Consider the following 19445-nt stretch of genomic DNA (forward strand, 5'->3'; position numbering starts at 1 on the left):
TTGGCTACAAGGAGGGAAATGGGGTCCTATATATATATATATATATATATATATATATAGAAACATATTTATATATACATACAAGGTACCTAATGTCTGTGTAGGAGTGTGTGTATGTATTTATTTTGCGGATTGCAAACCAGCTTCCATTCCCTTGGTTTCAAATCAGTAGCATGAGATAAATATTCGAAACTTGCATTTCTGTAGGAAGCTGAGGGTTTTCTGATACACCCAGATAAAATTTTAGAGTTCAACCACAGGGAATAATAAATCAATGAATGAATGCCTGGTGCATACTATGACAATGCACACAATGTTGATTTATTTTCTTTATTACCTTTTTATTATTTTTTGTATTGATTGATTTTTAACTCTACTATATTTTTCAAGAGTTACAAGAGTATGGAGTTGTATAACACAGGTGCACTCAAAGTACAATAGCCATAAAGGCTGTTTCCTTCAATAATTTAACTTTGGATAAGTTTTTGCAGAAATAAATTAAATTAAATTAAAAAAATTAAAAAAAGTTGACAAACTCAAAGAAGAAGTATCTGCAAAATGTAACAGAATTTAAAAAAGAGCGCTGTGCAGTTTGGTTTTGTGTTTATTGTTTTATTTCAAAAAATAAAAAAAAAAAGATAAAATTTTTCTTTCTCTTTGTGATGCAAAACCTCTTGTTCCAATTCACCCCTCCTTTTCACCTACCCAAAATGTTAATCAACAGAAATACAAAAAAAAAATAAAAAAGAAATACAAAAAAAATAAAGAGAGATAACATTTAAAAGAAACAAAGTATTTCATCTAGAACGTATCAAAAAAGGTATCAAAAGGTTTTTTCAAGAGTTCTTTCTTTTATTTTTCCTTCATGTCTTTGTCTTTGTCTTTGTACAGCTTTGCTAATCCTCATGCATCTATAAGGTTTTTAGGCTACGACTTTGACTTTGACTTTGACTTTGTCTTTATTATGTTTGGTTCTGGTTCTGGTTTTATGCGCTTTACGGTTAGTCGCATTAACTCCTGCTACACCCGTCTTCTCCATTGCTCTCTTTCCTTCTCTTTATTATGGAATTCCTCTACTTGTGTAGATTGGATTTTAAAGTCTTGGTCCAACAAATTCATTCATCCTTTTTCTTATTCCAATTTCAGTTTCAACTCTACTTTGGATATTTCATTTATTTTATTATTTTCATTTTTTTTGGTTTGGAGTGGTGGAAAGTTACCACTCTACTGACGATGAGGCGTAAAGATGGATGGATGATGGACTAAAAAAGCATTGAATACAATTTATCAAGAAAAAAAAAAGAAGAAAAGAAGAAATATACTTTTCCTCTCCATTATCTTTATCTTCTTCATTTTGTTCCTCCTTTTTTCTTTCTTTTTTGATAAACACATTCTGTCCTTCATTCCACTCCACTTCTCTGCCTAGTCTGTGTGTTGTCAGAATAAGCCTTATTCCCTTTGTTCGTAATTGCAAATATCATGCTCATACCACTTTTCCCTCTTACCCAAAGTCTCCTCTTTTCTTTTCTTTCCTTTTCTTCTCCAACATCTTATTTTCAATATCACTTTTTTCAAATTAACAAAAAAAGAGAGAAAGAATAATGAACAATAGGAACCAAATCATAATCAAAATCAAAGGAATTCATAAATAAAGATAAAACATTTATCACTTTCTAAAATGTATTGTTATTTTGCGCTTTCCTCTCATAGATTGTTGACCAAAAACTACATGCATCATCCATTTCACACATACAACTAAACCCGATTTAAAACTAGACTGTTTAACTAAAGCTAAAGCTAAAGCTAAAAGCAAACAAGCAAGCAAGCAAGCAGAATGCTAAAAAAAAAGGAGAGAAATAGAATGTAAGATCCATACCAGTAAAAGCACAGCTATACTAAACTCAATGTATAAGAAGACAGATGGAAGTGATGAGGTCTTTGTCCGTTCCTCCCCCTTTTTATTTCTTTTCTTACTTTTCTTCTTTTTTGCAATTTTGCAATTTTGTCTTGTTTTTGTTTTTGTTTTTGTTTACTTTTTCTTGCAGGGGTTTTCTTCTCCAACTCCTGCTCCTCCTCTTCCCCTTCTTGCTCTTGCCATCGTCAGATAGTTTGGTCGTCTCCACTTTTCTACCTCGTGATATTAATCATTGCTTAACCATCAAATAAGAAAGAAGAAAAATGTACTACTGAGAATCAAAACCAAAACCAAAAACCAAAAACCAAAAACCAAAAACCAAAAACCAAAAGAAAAGAAAGGAAAAGACAAAAATAAAAGTAAAAATGAAAATAAAGATAGAGGATCTTGAATATACATAACCATAAAAAAGTAGTCATTATCAAAAAGAAAAGAAAAAGAAGAAGACGATGACCAAAAAAAATAAAAAAAAACTAAATTACAAATACAAAAAGGTTGAACCTATGGAACCTTGAAAACAATATAACCGTGGATATCAATTCAAATGCAATGTTTGTTGTTATAAACCCACCTTTTGAGTTTGTCTATTACTCTCCCTTTCCTCTGCTTCATCTGTCTTGCTAATTGAATAATGACCATAGTTGGTCATTGCAATCGCTTGCTTATTGCTCTTGATGTATATTATATTTTTACTTGGTTCAGTTTATAGCACATTTTGGTTATGAACCAACCAAAAAAAAAGAAAAGAAAAGAAAAATAAAAAAGGCATTAACCACAACCACCACTGGTTATGAAGCTGAACAAGCTACAGCAACTACTACCGATACTACTACTACTACTACTACCACTACTATTACCACCACTAGTATTATTATAATAATAATTTTTCATTTGCGCTCTTCTCCCTCTAGGAATCACGAGTTTCGAGTAATTTCTATTATTATCGTCTCTTGTTCTTCTTTGACGAAGGAAAATTGAAGTAGCAGAAAAAGAAGAGGGAGAAGGAGGAAAGGAAAAGCCACTTTCAACATCATTCGATTTGTCAACATTAGTCTTATCACTTTATCTACTTATGTGTTCTATTAATATCCGTTCTCTTTTTTTTTTTCCTAACAAAAAAAGGAAGGAGTTTACAATGGAAAAAGTAGTTATAAAAAAACGCATTACGAATCGCTATTGGCACATATACGAATTGTATAGCCGAATCTAGCATCATTTTTAGTTTCTTCTTCTTTTTTCTGCCCTCTAAATAGCCTAAGACACAAATAATAGGGAGGAACCTCTTCTTCTTCTTCTTCTTCTTTTGTTTCGCTTTTGGCTTCAGTGATACAAGGGAGGGAGGATAATAGAGTTAATTATAAAATTGGCAAAATGCTTAAAACTTTATTTCACATCTATGGTTTGGCTTTTATCAAGTAGTATTGGTATTTGAATTTTGCTTGGTTTTTGATTCCTTTATTATTATTTTTTCAGTTTATTTTTTATTTTTATATTTTTTGTAGTTTTAAATCAATGTTACATCTGTATCAACACCCTGAAGAATCTGTTTTACTGATACAAGATGACGGTTGTGTTTATAACTAAAGCTGAAACAATTCAGTGTGTTAGAGATTTACAAAATTGTAGGAGAACATGTTGGTGACTTGAAAAAAAAAAAAGGATTGAAAGGAAAGTAATATACACGCAACAAAGCAGTTGGAAATTTAGTTTCGATTATGTTTCAATAATGTTTCAGCAATGTTTCGATAACGTTTCGACAAATGTTTTGACAATCTCGCAAAGTACTCACTTGTTTGGCCAAAGGGGATGGAGTTGGGTGAAGCATACAAGATGTAACATTTTCTTTTCCTTTCTTCCTCCTTCTGATCCGTTCCACTTTAGCCACCACCACCACCATTGGCATCACCATCTCCCCTTCTCTCTATAGTTGTTCTGTTGTTCTGTTGTTCTGATCTACTTTATTTTTGGCTTTTCTTTTAATAAATTTAGAAGAAAAATAAACATTTATGCTTAAACTAAAAAATGAAAGAAAGAAAAAACATCTAAGCAAGTATATGTGAATGACAAGCACATATATTTTAGTTGAAAAGGAAAAAAAAAAAACGTCAAAACAATCTGGATACTCCGGATAGCCGCGTGTGGGTACAAACTAAAGTGGTTGTAGATATTAGAGGAAACAAAGGTTTTCTCAAGCTTTAAAAAGGTTTACAAAGGTTTACAAGAGTAATCCAAGAGTACAACACTTGATTTAAATTAACAGTCTTTCATGTTCATGTTCATGTTCATTTGTATTTTCTTCTCCTTTTTTTTTGTTGGAGTGTTTTGAAAAAAAAAAGGCTAGACAAGAACAACATACAACCCAATAAGAAAAATTTATATATGTGTACTAGTACTAACAATAATAATAATAATAATAATAATAACAACAATTAAAAGTCAAAGAGATATAAAGTGAACTGAAAGTATTATAACCCAAATAGGCAACTGCACCAGATCAATTAAGTTTTATTATGTTCAACCTCTCATTCTATCTTTTGTTATTGACTATGATGTGTGCACTACCATACCTTTTCAAAAACTTTTGCAAAGATCCGAGCTCGTTAAACACTTGTGTTGTTGTCGACTACTATACAATCGGATCGACCCTTTACTTTTGTAGTTTGTAGTTTGCTGCTTGTAGTTTGTTGTTTTGTAGTTGGGAGCACTGGAGATAACGCAGATAACGCAGATAGCTTAGATAAGCTATATATATATATATATAACATACAAATTGAACAATAGATCTCTACCCAATCATCAAGAATGACAAAAAAAATGAAAAAGAAAGAAAGTTTCCAACAACACAGATTTAGCACGATGTTACAAATTCTATTGTGTTTACTCTCTATTAGAAAAAAGTAAAGATATCAACAAACCAAGCCACTCACAAACACTCACAAACACTCACAAACACTCACTTAAACAAGCACATTTAGTCACTATTGCCCTTGCTGTCAAAAAATCGTGTAATCAATTTTAATAGATTGAAACCAAGGAAAAAAAGAACAAAAAAAAAAAGGTTATAATAGAATAGAAGTGAAATTGGTTTGAAGATCAACTAATCCGCTATTGCCGGGCTCCCTTTCGTGTCTTTGGTCACATTACAAGATGATTGAATTGAAATTAGAGATTAGGCTTGTACAAGCTTTAATGGGAGTATTAGTTTATCGAGATTCTGGACCATTTCCCAATTTCCCAATAAACAAATATACAAATCCATTAATTTCATATAATTTTGTATTCTTTCTCAAACTAAAGAGAAAAGAAACAAGCTTCTTCTTAAAAACGCCCCCCTCCTCTACTATGCCACTTTACTCCTTCCTTCCTACTTTCATGTCTACTTTCTTGTCTACTTCCTCCCCGGCTTAATAAGCTTTACGCATATACATTATCAAAAAACAAAAACCAAAAAAAAAAAGTAATTATAATAATGAAAAATAAAATTAATACTAATTAAATATTATATTTCTGAGATATAATATCTCAATACATTGATGGCACATTTCCGAAGTGGAGACGAGGACGGGGGGCAAACAGTGTTGAGGTAGAATTAAAAGTAGAAGGGAAGAGTTGTTGGGGGTGTACACTTTCCCAGAAGTATAACAGAAAGAAACTGGAATGGTACATCAATTTCATGTTGGATGGTACCTTTGAAATTCTTAATCTTCTCTTGTTGTTAATGTTCCTTCCATTTTTTTCTTTCTCTTCCCTTTTTTTTTGCATTTACGAGGTCCTATCTGCTTATATTGTCCAATCCTCTCTTTCTCTCTCTCCAATTTCTTTTGCTTTATTTTTTTTATGGCTTTAGCTTTGGCTTTGTATTTCATTTGTATGGCGTTGTATGCCTTTTGTACTTTTTTGAGTCAATCTATAACCAGGGTCACGAGGGGGGGTGTGTGTGCTAGTGGGTGTAAAGTGGTAATGTATAAAGGTGTTTGTGACATACTGCAATGGAACCTTGTCTTGGAAATTCTAACTGCACCATTGGTAATATTGGTTCGAGTTCATTCTATCATTTTTATTTTTTTATTTTTTTTCGGTTGTGTATTGTTGAGTGCTTTGTTTTGTTTTGACCAGTAAAAGGAATACAACCAACTAAGACGTGGTGCTTGCCCATTCTTTTTCGTTCTTTTTTGACAAATGATCACTGTTGGATTGTTTTTCATCAAATGCAGATAAGATTAAACATAAAGAGTAAAGTGACAATAGTAAGAATGAAAATAGAATAGAAAAAAAAAAGAATATAAAAATCAATAAAGGCAAAGGCAAAGGCAAATGCAAAAGCAAAAGCAAATGCAAATTTAAAAAAAAAAAAAAAATACAGTATGAGATTCAAGATAATAGAAGAAAAAAAAGATTAACATATGGAAAGTTCGTGCAAGAATTGCTACGTTCTTTGTATAAATATTTGTACACACTTTGCCAAATTGTCAAGTTGTCCTTAGCACTTAAGCCTTTGTTCACTTGTTCACTTGTTCTTAAGCTCTTGTTTTTTCACTTGCGCTTTTTTTTTGTATTTTATGTATTTGAGAGAGAGAGAGAGAGTCTGTGTGTGTGCAAGGAAGGAGCCACGGTTCAAAAGCTCAAAGTTTTTTCTTGTCTGGGCACGTGTTAATTTTCAATCAGATTACTCGACAATAACAAACCCACATCAATTGATTCAGATGAACTTGAAGAAGAAGTGGGAGCCAAAAGAAACAAAACAAAAACCAATAACTTTTAGTTACCATTGCAAATAAATAAACAACAAAAAGGAATTGGATGAAAAAAAAAAAAATTGGAGCTACAACTTCAAATCATAATCGCCACATATTTCCCACAAATAGATATAGGCATCCACTTAGACACACACACAGACACACACACACACACACACACACACACACACACACATGTTGTCTCTCTATCTCTCTCCATTCCAATCCTCATTTGTTTGTCTCCTTTTTTTTTATCCCTTTAATATATTCTTTGTTGTTGCTTGTCTGTTTTGATCATTTGCGCTTCTTCCCCTACATGAAATTTCAAAGGGTTAGGAGCATATCCAATCATGACCTACCCTTTCTTTTTTTTTTTCTTTCCTTATTACATTTTCTCCCATTTCCTTTACAATTTGAATTTGACCCAATAGTGTGGTTGTTATCAAAACCTCATACCCTATTGTACCCTAACCACCCCCATTGCCAATGCATGTCAGATGATACTATTAATAGAGTATCCTATCCACGAGATAAGGAAAAGCCTTTCCTCATCAAAGTTTCACACATTTCTCAACAACATGCACTCATGTGCTTTCTCTTTATGAACTTGTTCCTTAACCTTTTTTTGCTTTATTTCATTCTAACTCTCAAAACGAGGCAAAGCATGAGAGAAGGGGGAGGGGGGGCGGAAGTCAAGGAGAGTAAATCAAATACTGAGAAATTCTCCTCCTTCCATTTCTCTTTCTTTCAAAAATACAAAAGCTTAAAAAACAACTACAATTTAGAGTAAGTGCATCTAGACTCTTGTGTTATTTGTGCATCATACAACCTTACTAATGTCGTGACGAGGCGAGTAACATATTATAACAGAAGAAGAAGAAGAAGCAAAAAGCAAAAAGCAAAAAGACAAAAAAAAAAAAGCAAAGAAGAGGAGGAGGGACAGATTTATTTTGATGATGGAAGAACAGGGTTGGAAAGAGATGAATCTGTAGATCTGTAAGTCTGCAAATCTGCACATTTGCAAAATTGTAAGATTATCACATGCACACTGAGTTATCACGGTAAAATTGTGTAAACAAATAAAATAAAAAATTGTATAAGGAAAAGGGAAAGGGAAATAACAGAATAACAAACCATTGCAGAAATACAAAACCTTTAGAGTTAGTACTATTACACCGACAATAAAACAGACAATAATTAACTGACACGCATTCTCTTTTGGTCGTTCTTGTGACGAATGGTTGGGTTATATTTTTTTATTTTATTTTGTAGTTTATTTTATTTTTGGCAACCTGTTAGCAACATATGTGGTTATGAGCATTCTACATTTTACAAAAAAGATTTTATGATTGCGTTTACAAGACTATCTCTGGAAGATTACAGTGGTGGGCTAAATGCTTTCCCGTTTTGTGGACTAAAGAGAAAGAAAGAATTGTATTTTAGCATCCATTGCTTGGACAACGTTGATCCTATGTCCTTGTTGTTAGGTTGTCTTCTCTCCTCTTGATGTCTCCTCCTCCTCCTCCTCCTCCTCCTCCTCCTCCTTTTCTTTTCTTATTATTTTCTACTCTAATCTATTCTAGTTCGTTCTCTTCTTTCTTTCTTTCTTTCTTTCTTTCTTTCCAATTTCCACTCATTAGCATTGTTCGATAGTGGAGTTGGAAGGAGGGTAGGGGAATAAATCTAAATAAAGCATTATTTGAATGTCGTTTTCTTTATAAACTTTGCTATTCATACCTTTAGTAAAGATTGGTAGAGACGGAGTCGTTGGTCAGATTTGCAAAAGTTGCTACAACTCTAATAGATCACTTGAAAATACTAGTGTATTTACACATATACTATAGATTTACTCTTTATATATCAAAAAGAAAGAGTCAACTACAGCTACAGCTATAGAAAAATGATTTGAAACCTGATATAAATAATTTGTCTGCAAAATACTGCAAAATTTTAAAACATTGAATGAAACACTTGGCTGCTGATCACGTGCTCAAATGTCTTTTTTTTTCTCCTACTTAAGTTTATTCTCCTTTTATATTATAACCTATTATATCATTAAAGCATTAGAAACCTTTAAAATTTATCACAATATACTTCATAAACCACTACAACAATTGCTTGACAAAATAGAAAACTGCTGATGTATAGTTGAGCAAATAAGTGAAAAACAAATTAGGGGGCACTTTCCACTCGGACTTTGTAATACCCGTATCTTGCAGTATCAACAGTTGATTACAAAACGGTAAAGCAAAAGCGAGGTTTTGTTGCTAATGCATTTATGCAACACAGACTTATCTGAAGTGCAAACAGGCAAAGTAAAAAAAAAAAAACAGAAGAAAAAAAAACATTCAGTGTACTTGTTCTAACTCTTGACTGAATTGCTTGAGCTCATTGACTCTTTGAGATCATACAATTCTTTCGACAATTAACTACAAATGCCTATAGTCTCACTCTATTACTCTGATTTTTTTTTACTAATCATTTTATATATATATTTACATACATATATATGTCTTGTATCTCCTCGATCTTTCGCAACTAGTGTCCACATGGTAGCACCTACTTCGGGTCAAAAGAAATAATTACAAAAAAAAAATTAGATTCACCAAAAAGTCTCACAGCGAAACAGTGTGTGTGTGTGTGTGTGTGTGGATATTTCAAAGCGAACCCAAACTGAAAAACTGAAAACCAATACGAAACCAAACCAGCATCAAACTTTACCACCAATATTTATATTAACCTTACTACAAACACACTACAATGGGAAGTTCAGAAAGCTATACATACCCTCCTATACGTATGTTGCCTAAATATACCTATTTATATAATTGTCCACTAGCAAAGTGGGGATTTTCTATTTCCTTTTCTTACGTTTCTTTTTCCTTTTCCATATTCTATATTTTTTTTAAAACCTTTTTTTGAGTTTGGAAACATTTGTATACTAACTTTTTTTTACCTATAGCATCACAAGAGGAATTGGATGAACATAATGTGCCTTTTTTCAACAGAGACAAATGTGCTGCTCATTTGATCAATTACTATAAGTGTCTCGATAAAGGAACCTCATTCTGCAACACTACAAAAGATGAGTTTTACAAGTGTCAGTACTTGGCATTGAAGGAGAGATTGGACAATTACACTAAAGCGCAACAAAAACACTAGTGTATTGAGAGTCACCAATGGATGAATATTTGGTAAATCTGACAACCAAAAGAAAAAAAAAAAAGAATAAAGAAACAAAGACATTTGGGACTAGAGTCCAGGACTAAAACTCCAACTAGACAAATAAATGTATCGAGAAAAGAAAAATGGCCCAGAGACAAGTTGAAATCAGATAATAATAATACTAATGAGAATAAAGAAAACAAAAGAAAAGAAAACCAGAAAAACTGTTTAATTATTTATTTTGTCAAGTATGGAAATAAAGTTCAACTTTGTTTAATGGGTTATACGGAAACAACAATAATACACGAATTTTTAAGTAATCAAAATGGAATGTTTTCTCTAGGTTTGATCGAAGTGCAAGATGTAAGATGATAAATGAAACCTGTGAAAATGGGGTCTGAGATACAGGCACAGAGATATAGAGAAAAAGAGGGTTTGTGTGTCTGAAAATAAGTTTGATTTAGCACAACTTCTTTACGCCAACAGATTAGGTCTTGCTCTGCTACAATAGTTTACAAAATTGTGCTGAATAACTTCGTTCTCTAATTTTTATCTCTACATTCCCATTCTCTTATATTTTTTAAGACATAAAGACAAAAACAAACAGAAACGATAGTTTGTACTTGAAAGTTCTCTTTTACCCTGGCACTCACATTTACTCTGCTTCCCTATAATTTTGCAAGGAGCTCTATTACTATGTGTCAAATTTCATTGGCTCGACAGTTTCGCATTTGATTTCGCGTCAAAACTATCAATCACCATACTACTACGTACAGAGAAAGAGAGACATACACACAGACTGTATTCAACCGCACGACCCAAACTTTTGACTTCAAGTTTAATTGAATCCAAGTAATTGTAAAGTATTAGCTTAATAGTAGCTACATTGAAAAACAACAACAACAACAACAACTACTGTTCCCACCATCACCTTCGCAACAAGAGCCACACTCAACAATGTCAGTGACACAGTTTCCACCACTTCGTATGTGACTATATTACATCCTTTCCCCCCTTTTTTTTCTTTATCTATCTAAGTTGCTTGTTTACATCCCTAGCCCAGTTTAATATTGGAATACGACTTCAAGAGCTTTCTTGGTTATTATATATACACATATATATACTTGTTTTTTTTTTCTTTTTAAACCAAAAGAAAAGCAACAACAACAGCAACAGCAATAGCAATGTACAGCATGATATACTAACAAACTTGCATTTTATTATAGTCTCAGAGGATGATTGTCAAAAATACAGAGTTCCATTGAAATGGAGAGATAGATGTGCTGCATATTTTGCTTTATACCAGACATGTCTAATAAGGCAAAGTGCCAATGGCTCAGTGAGTTGTAAGCACGATAAACACTCATGGGAAGAATGTGAAAACTTGGATTTGATTAGAAGAAAAGAGGAGTTGAAAGTTGCCAAGGAACAGAGGAAAGAAGAATTGGCAAACGCCTAATTCGACGAGGTAAAGGATATAATTGTTAAATCTAGCTGGTTTGCAAATCCAGATGGATCAAAGACCAGCATAGCGAAGCTCCTTGGTGGAAGTATGATAGAGCATAATGTATAAATCTATTACAAACATACAAGATAGTCAAAAAGAAAGAAAATAAAATAAAGAATCAATACTATTAACCAATATTGAATAATTGACAAATTAACAAAGTAAATTATACTAAACCATCTCTGAACTGCACCGTTCCCGCTCTTTCATTCTTATTTACATGTATCTAATGAAAATCACAGATAAATTAAAGAGGAGGAGGAACTGAATTTTTTTTAAAAAAAGAAAAAGATTGAAAATGGTACTAAGAAATAAACAATAAATTGACAATACAAATACAAATCATCTTGATGAGATAAAAATGTCTGGCTTAGCGAAACACGTTCCTTTGAAGCATTAGCGATTCAAACAAACATTATTATGAGTCTCACGTTATCGCCCTTCCCCTTTGTAAAAAGGACAAGTTTTTTCAATTTCTCTCCGCTGTCCACACTCTATATCCATTGAATAATACGGAAAATATAAAGCTCTAGCTTCTATTTCGGAGTAAATTTATCTATTTTACTATCAAAGAATCAAGAAAAGAGGAAAAAAAAGGGATGCTCGAAGAGATGTTTTAAAGTCTCTGTTTTGAAAAATTTAAACTCGAGCGAGCAAAAGAAAAAATTCAGGAGCTGAATGGATGTAGAAAAGTAACACAAAGGGCGTGTACGCAAGGCAAAATTTGGTTGCTGGAATTGGAAGGCGGGGGGGGGGGGGGGGGGGTTTCATAGTGAGAGTGAGAGTGAAAGTGTGAGGGTGAGATAATACAACAGGTTAGATTGAGTGATCAACCTTTTGTGCCACCTTCTTGAAGCAAGCGTTTGGGTGGCTCAGATTGTGGACCTCTCCATTTTGGACATAAAAATTAAGAAAGGATATATATATATATTTCTTATATATATACATACATATATACATAAACTGCATTTCTCTTGTATATTCACTAGTACCAACTACAAACGACTAAAGAAAATAAAAAAAATAGATTATGGGCAATAAAAAAGATGAATTGAAGGCAGTTTCTGCCGAGCCACTTGATTCAATTGAAGATAACAAAAGTACCGACGCTTCTTCATTGAAACCAAAGGCTACAGGATCTGGAGATAATCTGAAAGATACGAAAGCCGAGTCAAAGACTTCTTTAAGCTCAGATAAGAAAACTGATGAGGCTACTAAGAGTGAAGATGACACAGAGGAGATTCCACTAAGTGACGATGCAAACAATGATTCTAAATCATTATCCAAAAAGGAGAGTGGATCATCGACATCAGCAGGTGTTTCGAGTGGTGGTGACAAGGATACCAGTAAGGATACCAGTAAGGATACCAGTAAAAACACTAGTAAGGATAAGACCACTACTACGATTGAGTCCGCCAAATCAGGATCTTTTTCTTCTCCACCACCAACACCACCATCTCGTCCTAAAGATCCTACACAACAGGTAATCAAAGATTTGCAAGATGCGTTCCCTTCCATCGAAGAAAAAATAATTACTGCAGTATTGATTGCGTCACAAGGTAACCCAGAACCAGCATTTAGTGCGTTGTTATACTTGTCTGATCCATCATTTGAGCCTGAAATACCAGTGTATAATACCAGTGGCATTGCTTCGGCTTCTGCAGGAACAACCACTGGTGCAACTGCAGGAACTACTACAAGAGGCTCTGGTACAACAATTGGAAGAGAAGGAAACAACGTTGGTGGTTTTACCGACGATGAAATCTTGGCTAGGAAATTGCAGAGAGAATTTGAGTTGGAAGATGAAAGAAGGAGGAGACGTCGTGAAGAGCGACGTGCTGCAGGTGGAGTAGCTGGAACAGCGCAATACTCACAGCAACGAGCAAGGCAAACACCAGCTGGTGGAAGAAGATCAGGGGAGCGTGTGGGTGGTGATAGGTATGAATCCTATGATGACGAAGAGAGCTCACAGGACGAGTTTGAGCAAATTAAAGAAACATTTACCCAGGGATTTGAAGAGGCAAAGACTACAATTAATAGTTGGGTTGCAGGTTTGACCAAGAAATTTGACTCTGGTGGTAATGGAAATAGAGACCGTGACAATTTTTCAATCGAAGAATCCAAGAACCGCCGTCGTGGTAATAACAGTGAAAGAGACGAGTTTAGCAACTTGAATGATCGCGGCGAGTCTCGTTATTATGATGACTACTATCGAAGAAATAGGAAATCTACAAGGTTTGACGAGGACCCCGAGATTATTTCAGGTGATTTCCATGATAAGATCAAATTGTCGAATCGTGACTTGGATGATGGGACAAAAAATAGTCGCGATAAATTTGGTGGAAAAGAAGGTCAAGGAGCACCAGAAGCACAAGATCAAGATAGAAAAGGAAGAGATGGTGAAGGAGAGAGAACACCTACTTTGCCCACAAGACCTAGGTCCCTGGGCGAGTTTCAATCAGATACGCCCACTATGAGCACAGTTAATAAATCCAATAACGAGCAACTGCATAGCAATAAGAAGAAACCATGGCAGCCAGACGAACCAACTGTTCCAGCTGATCAAAATGCTTTTTTGGTGACTGATAGCGAAGACGAGGAAGACGACACCGAGGTTGCGTTACTGGTTTCAACAGCAGCAGCTACAACGGGGACGAGTGACAAGAAATGAATGAAGTAGTTTTGAGGCTCTAAGGTTGACTAAATAGATGCTAGGCAGTTCTAATTACTAAATGAATGTGTGCAGGTGTGTGTGTGTGTGTGTAATCTTTTTCTTTTATATTTTATATTTGTTTTATTTCATGTTTTTCGTGAAATAAAATTTCTGCTACTATACAGCTATATATTTATATATATAAAGTGTGAGGAAGTAAAGTATAATTCTATGTGAATTTTGAGAAAATAATAAGTGAAAGTAATTTATATGTGTATATGTAAGTTTCTCGAATTTATGTGCATTTCTTCCTTTTTTCCGTTCTCCTTCCTCTAATTTGAATCATGTTCATGCATCAATGATTGGAAAAGCTTTCAAAAGGTACAAATCATAGTTATGACATAAGACATACGAGAAAAAAAACAAAACAATGACAGCACAGAAAGGCGCCGAGGATGCAAAGTTTGATGCTGGTACTATTTACATAAAGCATCTATTACTCAGATCTGATCAAAAAGTTTTAATTTCTTGTACATCGAGTTTCCTTTTGAGCTTCTGAGGTTGTATCCTCTTGTAGCATGTGCTGGTGGATGCAGAGTGTTTATTTGAGTAAAGGTTTGCGATTGGGCTGGAATATAAAGCTGTTGCTGTTGAGAATGATGATGATGATGATGATGGTGTTGTTGTTGTTGTTGATGTTGATGTTGATGCTGAACTAGGGTAGGAGCTTCCTGAGCTTCGTATACCCTAGCAATATATGATTTGTATTTTGACCAGTCTACATTGGGACATTGGATAATATTCATTGGTTTTGGCAAATTGGTTTTTTCGTTATTCATTAATTTTGTGATGAAAGATCTAGCTTCATCAGAGTGCTTTCTTGGGTGACTAAATATTTTTTGCAAATGGGAAAGCTGAATCATTTCCTGTTTGATTTGTTTCGATTGAGATTCAATCAAACCTAGTGCTGATTGTAGTGCAATATAGTCAGTATTTTCAGCAAGCTTATCAGCTATGGAATCATCTTGTACATTTGTATCAATTTGAGACTCAGCATGATTTATTTCATTTGGAGTTTTTAATTGTTTTGAGTTCTCTTCATTATCATTATCATTTTCTTCCGCTTCCTCTTCCTCCTCTTCTACTTCTTCTTCATGTGAACAGGACTCTGGTGGAGTAGCAGGGTAGTCGCTAGAAAAGTTGTCAAGATCTTCTTCTTTTCCATTTTCCTCCTTGCAACTAATTTTGTGAGAATCTAACTTCCGTCTCTTTTGTCTTGTCATAATTTCTTCCTCATCTTCTTCTTCTTTTGGTGTGAGGAGTTCTTGAGGCAAGACAAAAGATACAGACTTACTTCTTGCGCGATGTATCTTTGTATTGCTACGCTGCTGCTGTTGTTGCCTTGTTGTTGTTTCTGTTGTTGCAGTAGACCTGGACCCTGACATTTGACACTTATTGCCATCAAAGTTTTCTTCTGTAAATTCATGGTCTAAATCGTGTTCATCAATCTCAGTGGCGGTTGGCGATGGCAAATCAGTTGCAGGGGGCGAAGTTCTTCTTTTTATGTCATATGCAAGTTTTCTGCTATCCTCGTCACTGGTATCGTCATACTTGAGCTGGCGCTGGTCATGTTCATGGTCATGGTCATGGTCATGGTCATGTGCATTGCTGTAGTTCTGATTGTGGTTATGGTGCTCTAGAGATGGTGGCGTTAACTGTCGATGAGTGCGTAGGTTTCGGTGAGTGTAGTTGTTGCTTTGTGGTACACTAGAGGTTGAATCTTGATGATGTTTTGAGTGGCGTAATTTGCCAAACTGAGCCTGCAGTTGCAGGTGCAGTTGCAGTTGCAGTTGCAGGTGTCCTCTGTGTTGCTTCTCCTGCTGGTGTTGTAATTTCAACTTGAGCTGCCTCCTCAGGTTCAGTCTGGTGATGGGTTTTTCTATAGTTGCCATTATTCTGGTTGCTATAAAGCTACACGTTCAAGGATAGTGGGGCTGGAGTAAGAGGTAGGGGTAAAGGTAAAGGTAAAGTTGATAGGTTCTGGTGGTTTTGTAGTCGTGCTTTGAAAGAGTTGTGGGAGGTGTATTTGAGATATCGATATAATTATTGTTATGAATGCGACTTCTCTAATATACAGTATCAGTTGTTGCTGCTGTTGTTACCTCTCTCCGCTGTTTGAGCAAGGAGATTAAATGTTAATGTCTGTGTTAGCAATGAATAGAATAGACCCTAAGAAATTTGCGGGGGGGGGGGGACAAGAAGGAAGGTCTGTGTGTGTGTGTGTGTGTGAAGGAAGGGTGTTGTATTAAAAAAGACAACTGTTGTGTAAGACGAGTTTGCACTATTGAGTAGACAGATGAACTAGTTTGCCAGTGGGTGGTGGAAAAAAAAATTAGTTGCTGAGAGGAAAGAGAGAGAATGAAAGAGAAAGGAAGGAGGAGGAGGAGGAGGAGGAGGAGGAGGAGGAGGAGGAGGAGGAGGAGGAAGGGGTAAATCTTTTGGTCAACGAAAAATTCCGTTCATTCAAAATTTAATTTTATTTTTATTTTTTTTATTTATTTTTATTTATTTTTTTCAACAACAACAACAACAACAACAACAACAAGAATTTCAATTTCAACCTTACAAAACAAAATAACCCAGCAGTTTCAAAAGTTGATAGGGGTAGCAATGTTATTTACTGAAAACAAAAAAAAACAAACAAAAATAAATAGGAGAGAGAGGGCGGGGAGCCAATGTATATATATATATATATCAAGAGTTTTCAATTGCCAATGTGGAAACTACTCTCTGGCGATTTTGAAAAAAAGTAAAAAAGTAAAAAAGTAAAAAAGTAAAAAAGTAAAAAAGTAAAAAAGTAAAAAAGTAAAAATGGAAAAATGGAAAGAAGACACCATCTCCTACTTTTGACTATGGCATCTTTAAACTGACGTAACGTGAGCACCAGTTATCATAACCTTCCATCGCTCTTTAAAACTTTTTTTTTGGTGTTGGTGTTGGTGTTGGTATTGGTGATGGTATTTGCTCAATTCTTAATTTTTATTTTTTCATTCTCGGAGCTTCTTCCTTCCTCTATTGCCATGTATGTATGTATGTATGTTTGGATGTTATTCTCTTTATAATCTCTACTTCCTTGTTTTTTTTTTTCGTCCTGTTCCAATTCACTACAAAACGAAATTTTTTATTTTTTTATTTTTTTTTTACTTTAATAAAAAAAAATCCATACATTTCTCCTTACATACCCATCGAATTGAAGGTTCTCTTAAAATTGAAAGTAAAAATAAATAAATAAATAAATAAAGGAAGAAATAGAAGGAGAAATAGGGGGAAGGAGGAACTTAAAAGAAAATAGGGGGGGGGGGGGAGGGAGGGAAAGCAGAATAGACAGAAAACAGCCACATCTACACGACCTCCAATTTCACTCGCTTCTTTTTGGCTTTTGTTCCTTCTCTTTCTATGTATAAGTATATATATATGTGTGAATATATATATATACATATACTTTTTTCTGCTCTCCCCACTTCTCTTCTCGCTCTCGTATAAATGATAACCACGTGATCTATTTTCAGCTTTTAAATGGTAATTAAATAATATGCAATGTATTACTATCACTATTACTAAAACAACAACGAGAATAGTAATAGCAGTTTATTTCTTTTCCCCTCCCACATCAATTCATCATAAACTAGCAAGTACTGTAACTACATCAAAACTGCATTGTTTCAAGCTAGTTTTGAAATGTAAAGTGAATGCAAACATATTACACCAAAACCAAAACTGTACTCAATGTAGATCTTCTTCAACTATATACAGTAATGCTAAGACTGAATCTACAAATTTTCAAAAAAAAATGAAAAAAGAAAAAATCTATTCCTTAGGCAACCCTCTTTTCTTACTTGAATCACCATCACCACCACCGTCACCGATACTATTGCTATTGTTCTTGTTATCATTGAAATTCTTTCCACTAATCATTCCTCCAACCTTACCCACGTCAGATTTGAACTCTCCAATAGCCATCTTGTATCTCCACAATGGTCCATGCAACTTCTTCATCTTTTCATTCTGCTTCTTCCTCTCCCTGTTGATAATACCAAACTGCTCGTCATATGGCACACCAGCCTCTGCCTCTGCAAGAGTCTCTTTACCAAACAAATAATCAAACACTCTACCATCAGACCAGAAAAAGCCCTTTCTGTCAACAATCCAACTCCTAATCTTAAATTGACTACCAGCAATCTTCTCCCGCAAAACAAAAAAGAAAAACCCTTTATCGGCTGTACCATAAAACCCTTTGCCAGTCCAGATTCTAGTAGTCTCACGACGTGATAAGTTGGCAAGTGGAATAGTATAAACTGGGGTCGGACGGCCAGGAATCAATGGGTAAGTGGTAAACTTGACAAACTCCTTGGTAGGAGGACCAGGTAAATACCACATACGTCTCACCAACTTTGTGGGGAAAATTATCGCACCATACGCAGCAGCAAACATAATTATTGACGGACAAAGATAAATCGCCAACCACCAATAATACTCCCTTGTTCGCACAACCTCATTAGTCTCCTCCTTTTCATTCTCCTCATACTCCTTATTGGAGATCCAAAATGCCCATTCTGCAAGAACACATGCATAAACAGAGAAAACCACGGCAGCACAAAAACAAAGCAAAAAATACAACCGGTGTGGCTCACTCTCATATATCAATTCAGGTTGCTTCTTGTTTTGAAGAATCTTAATCACTTGCTTGAATGTGTACTTCTTACCAACTTGTGGTACACCTGGCCGAGGAAGCAAAGTAGGCACGTTTTCTTTACCCAAGGGAAATTTGGGCACACGATCCTTCAAAGTGTTGGTCTGTTTAGTCTCTCCCGGAATGTGAAGTTTCAAATTCTCCCACTCGCTTCTTGAAGGAAGTGAGCTTTTTGGAGCCGCAGGATCTGAAGGCAAATTTTGGTTCTGGTCCCGACCAATATTCTCATGGATATCTTGGAGATTTTGGTGATTTTGGAGATTTTGGTGATTTTGGAGATTTTGGAAATCTTTAAAATCTTTTGAATCTTTTTTTGGTGGATCATGTGGTAAGTTATCCTTGGATGGTTGGGATGGAGGTATCTTGTTGGAATTAAATCGCAGAAAGCATATTGGTGATACACGACAACGTAAGAGAGTCGAGGTAGCCAAAATCTCCTTTCCAGTGGCTGTTATTCGTAGACTAGTGAGTCCGATTCTGCCAAAATTTGCAAACATCTCTTGGATATCTAATTAATTGAAACTGGAAACTTGTCTCAGTTACAAATTCAATTTGATTGTGAATGGCGTTGATGGGGGGGTGGTGGAGCTGGTTTGAAAAATATGGCGCGAATGATTTTGTTTCTTCCTCTTCTTCTTTTTCTTCTTCTTCTTCGGTTTCTTTCTCTTCCTTCTTTTGATTTTGGTTTTGGGTTTTTTTTTCCCTATTTGCTCTTCTTC

At 34.8% G+C, this 19445-nt stretch overlaps 5 protein-coding genes across 5 annotated transcripts; 3 read left to right on the top strand and 2 right to left on the bottom strand. All coding sequences in view use genetic code 12, as the record gives it.

Annotated features, from left to right (window-relative positions):
• Window positions 1-9411: 9411 nt before the first annotated feature.
• On the top strand, window positions 9412-9813 carry PVL30_001738 (uncharacterized protein; the record flags this gene model as incomplete). The annotated part of the gene is made up of 2 exons (XM_061119252.1): window positions 9412-9448; window positions 9614-9813. The coding sequence occupies 2 exons, from the start codon at window positions 9412-9414 to the stop codon at window positions 9811-9813; spliced, it is 237 nt and encodes a 78-aa protein (XP_060975235.1).
• A 960-nt stretch (window positions 9814-10773) lies between these two features.
• Window positions 10774-11275, top strand: PVL30_001739 (uncharacterized protein; the record flags this gene model as incomplete). The annotated part of the gene is made up of 2 exons (XM_061119253.1): window positions 10774-10801; window positions 11043-11275. 2 exons carry the CDS (start codon window positions 10774-10776, stop codon window positions 11273-11275), a joined length of 261 nt encoding a protein of 86 aa, XP_060975236.1.
• A 1078-nt stretch (window positions 11276-12353) lies between these two features.
• CUE5 (ubiquitin-binding protein cue5) lies at window positions 12354-13994 on the top strand (the record flags this gene model as incomplete). The annotated part of the gene is made up of 1 exon (XM_001526886.2): window positions 12354-13994. The coding sequence occupies one exon, from the start codon at window positions 12354-12356 to the stop codon at window positions 13992-13994; it is 1641 nt and encodes a 546-aa protein (XP_001526936.2).
• Window positions 13995-14476: 482 nt separating this feature from the next.
• PVL30_001741 (uncharacterized protein) lies at window positions 14477-15928 on the bottom strand (the record flags this gene model as incomplete). The annotated part of the gene is made up of 1 exon (XM_001526887.2): window positions 14477-15928. The coding sequence occupies one exon, from the start codon at window positions 15926-15928 to the stop codon at window positions 14477-14479; it is 1452 nt and encodes a 483-aa protein (XP_001526937.2).
• Window positions 15929-17843: 1915 nt separating this feature from the next.
• On the bottom strand, window positions 17844-19223 carry PVL30_001742 (uncharacterized protein; the record flags this gene model as incomplete). The annotated part of the gene is made up of 1 exon (XM_001526888.2): window positions 17844-19223. The coding sequence occupies one exon, from the start codon at window positions 19221-19223 to the stop codon at window positions 17844-17846; it is 1380 nt and encodes a 459-aa protein (XP_001526938.2).
• Between the last annotated feature and the right edge of the window lie 222 nt (window positions 19224-19445).

This window comes from Lodderomyces elongisporus, chromosome 2 (assembly GCF_030384665.1).
Source record: "Lodderomyces elongisporus chromosome 2, complete sequence".
Taxonomy (NCBI): Eukaryota; Fungi; Ascomycota; class Pichiomycetes; order Serinales; family Debaryomycetaceae; genus Lodderomyces; species Lodderomyces elongisporus.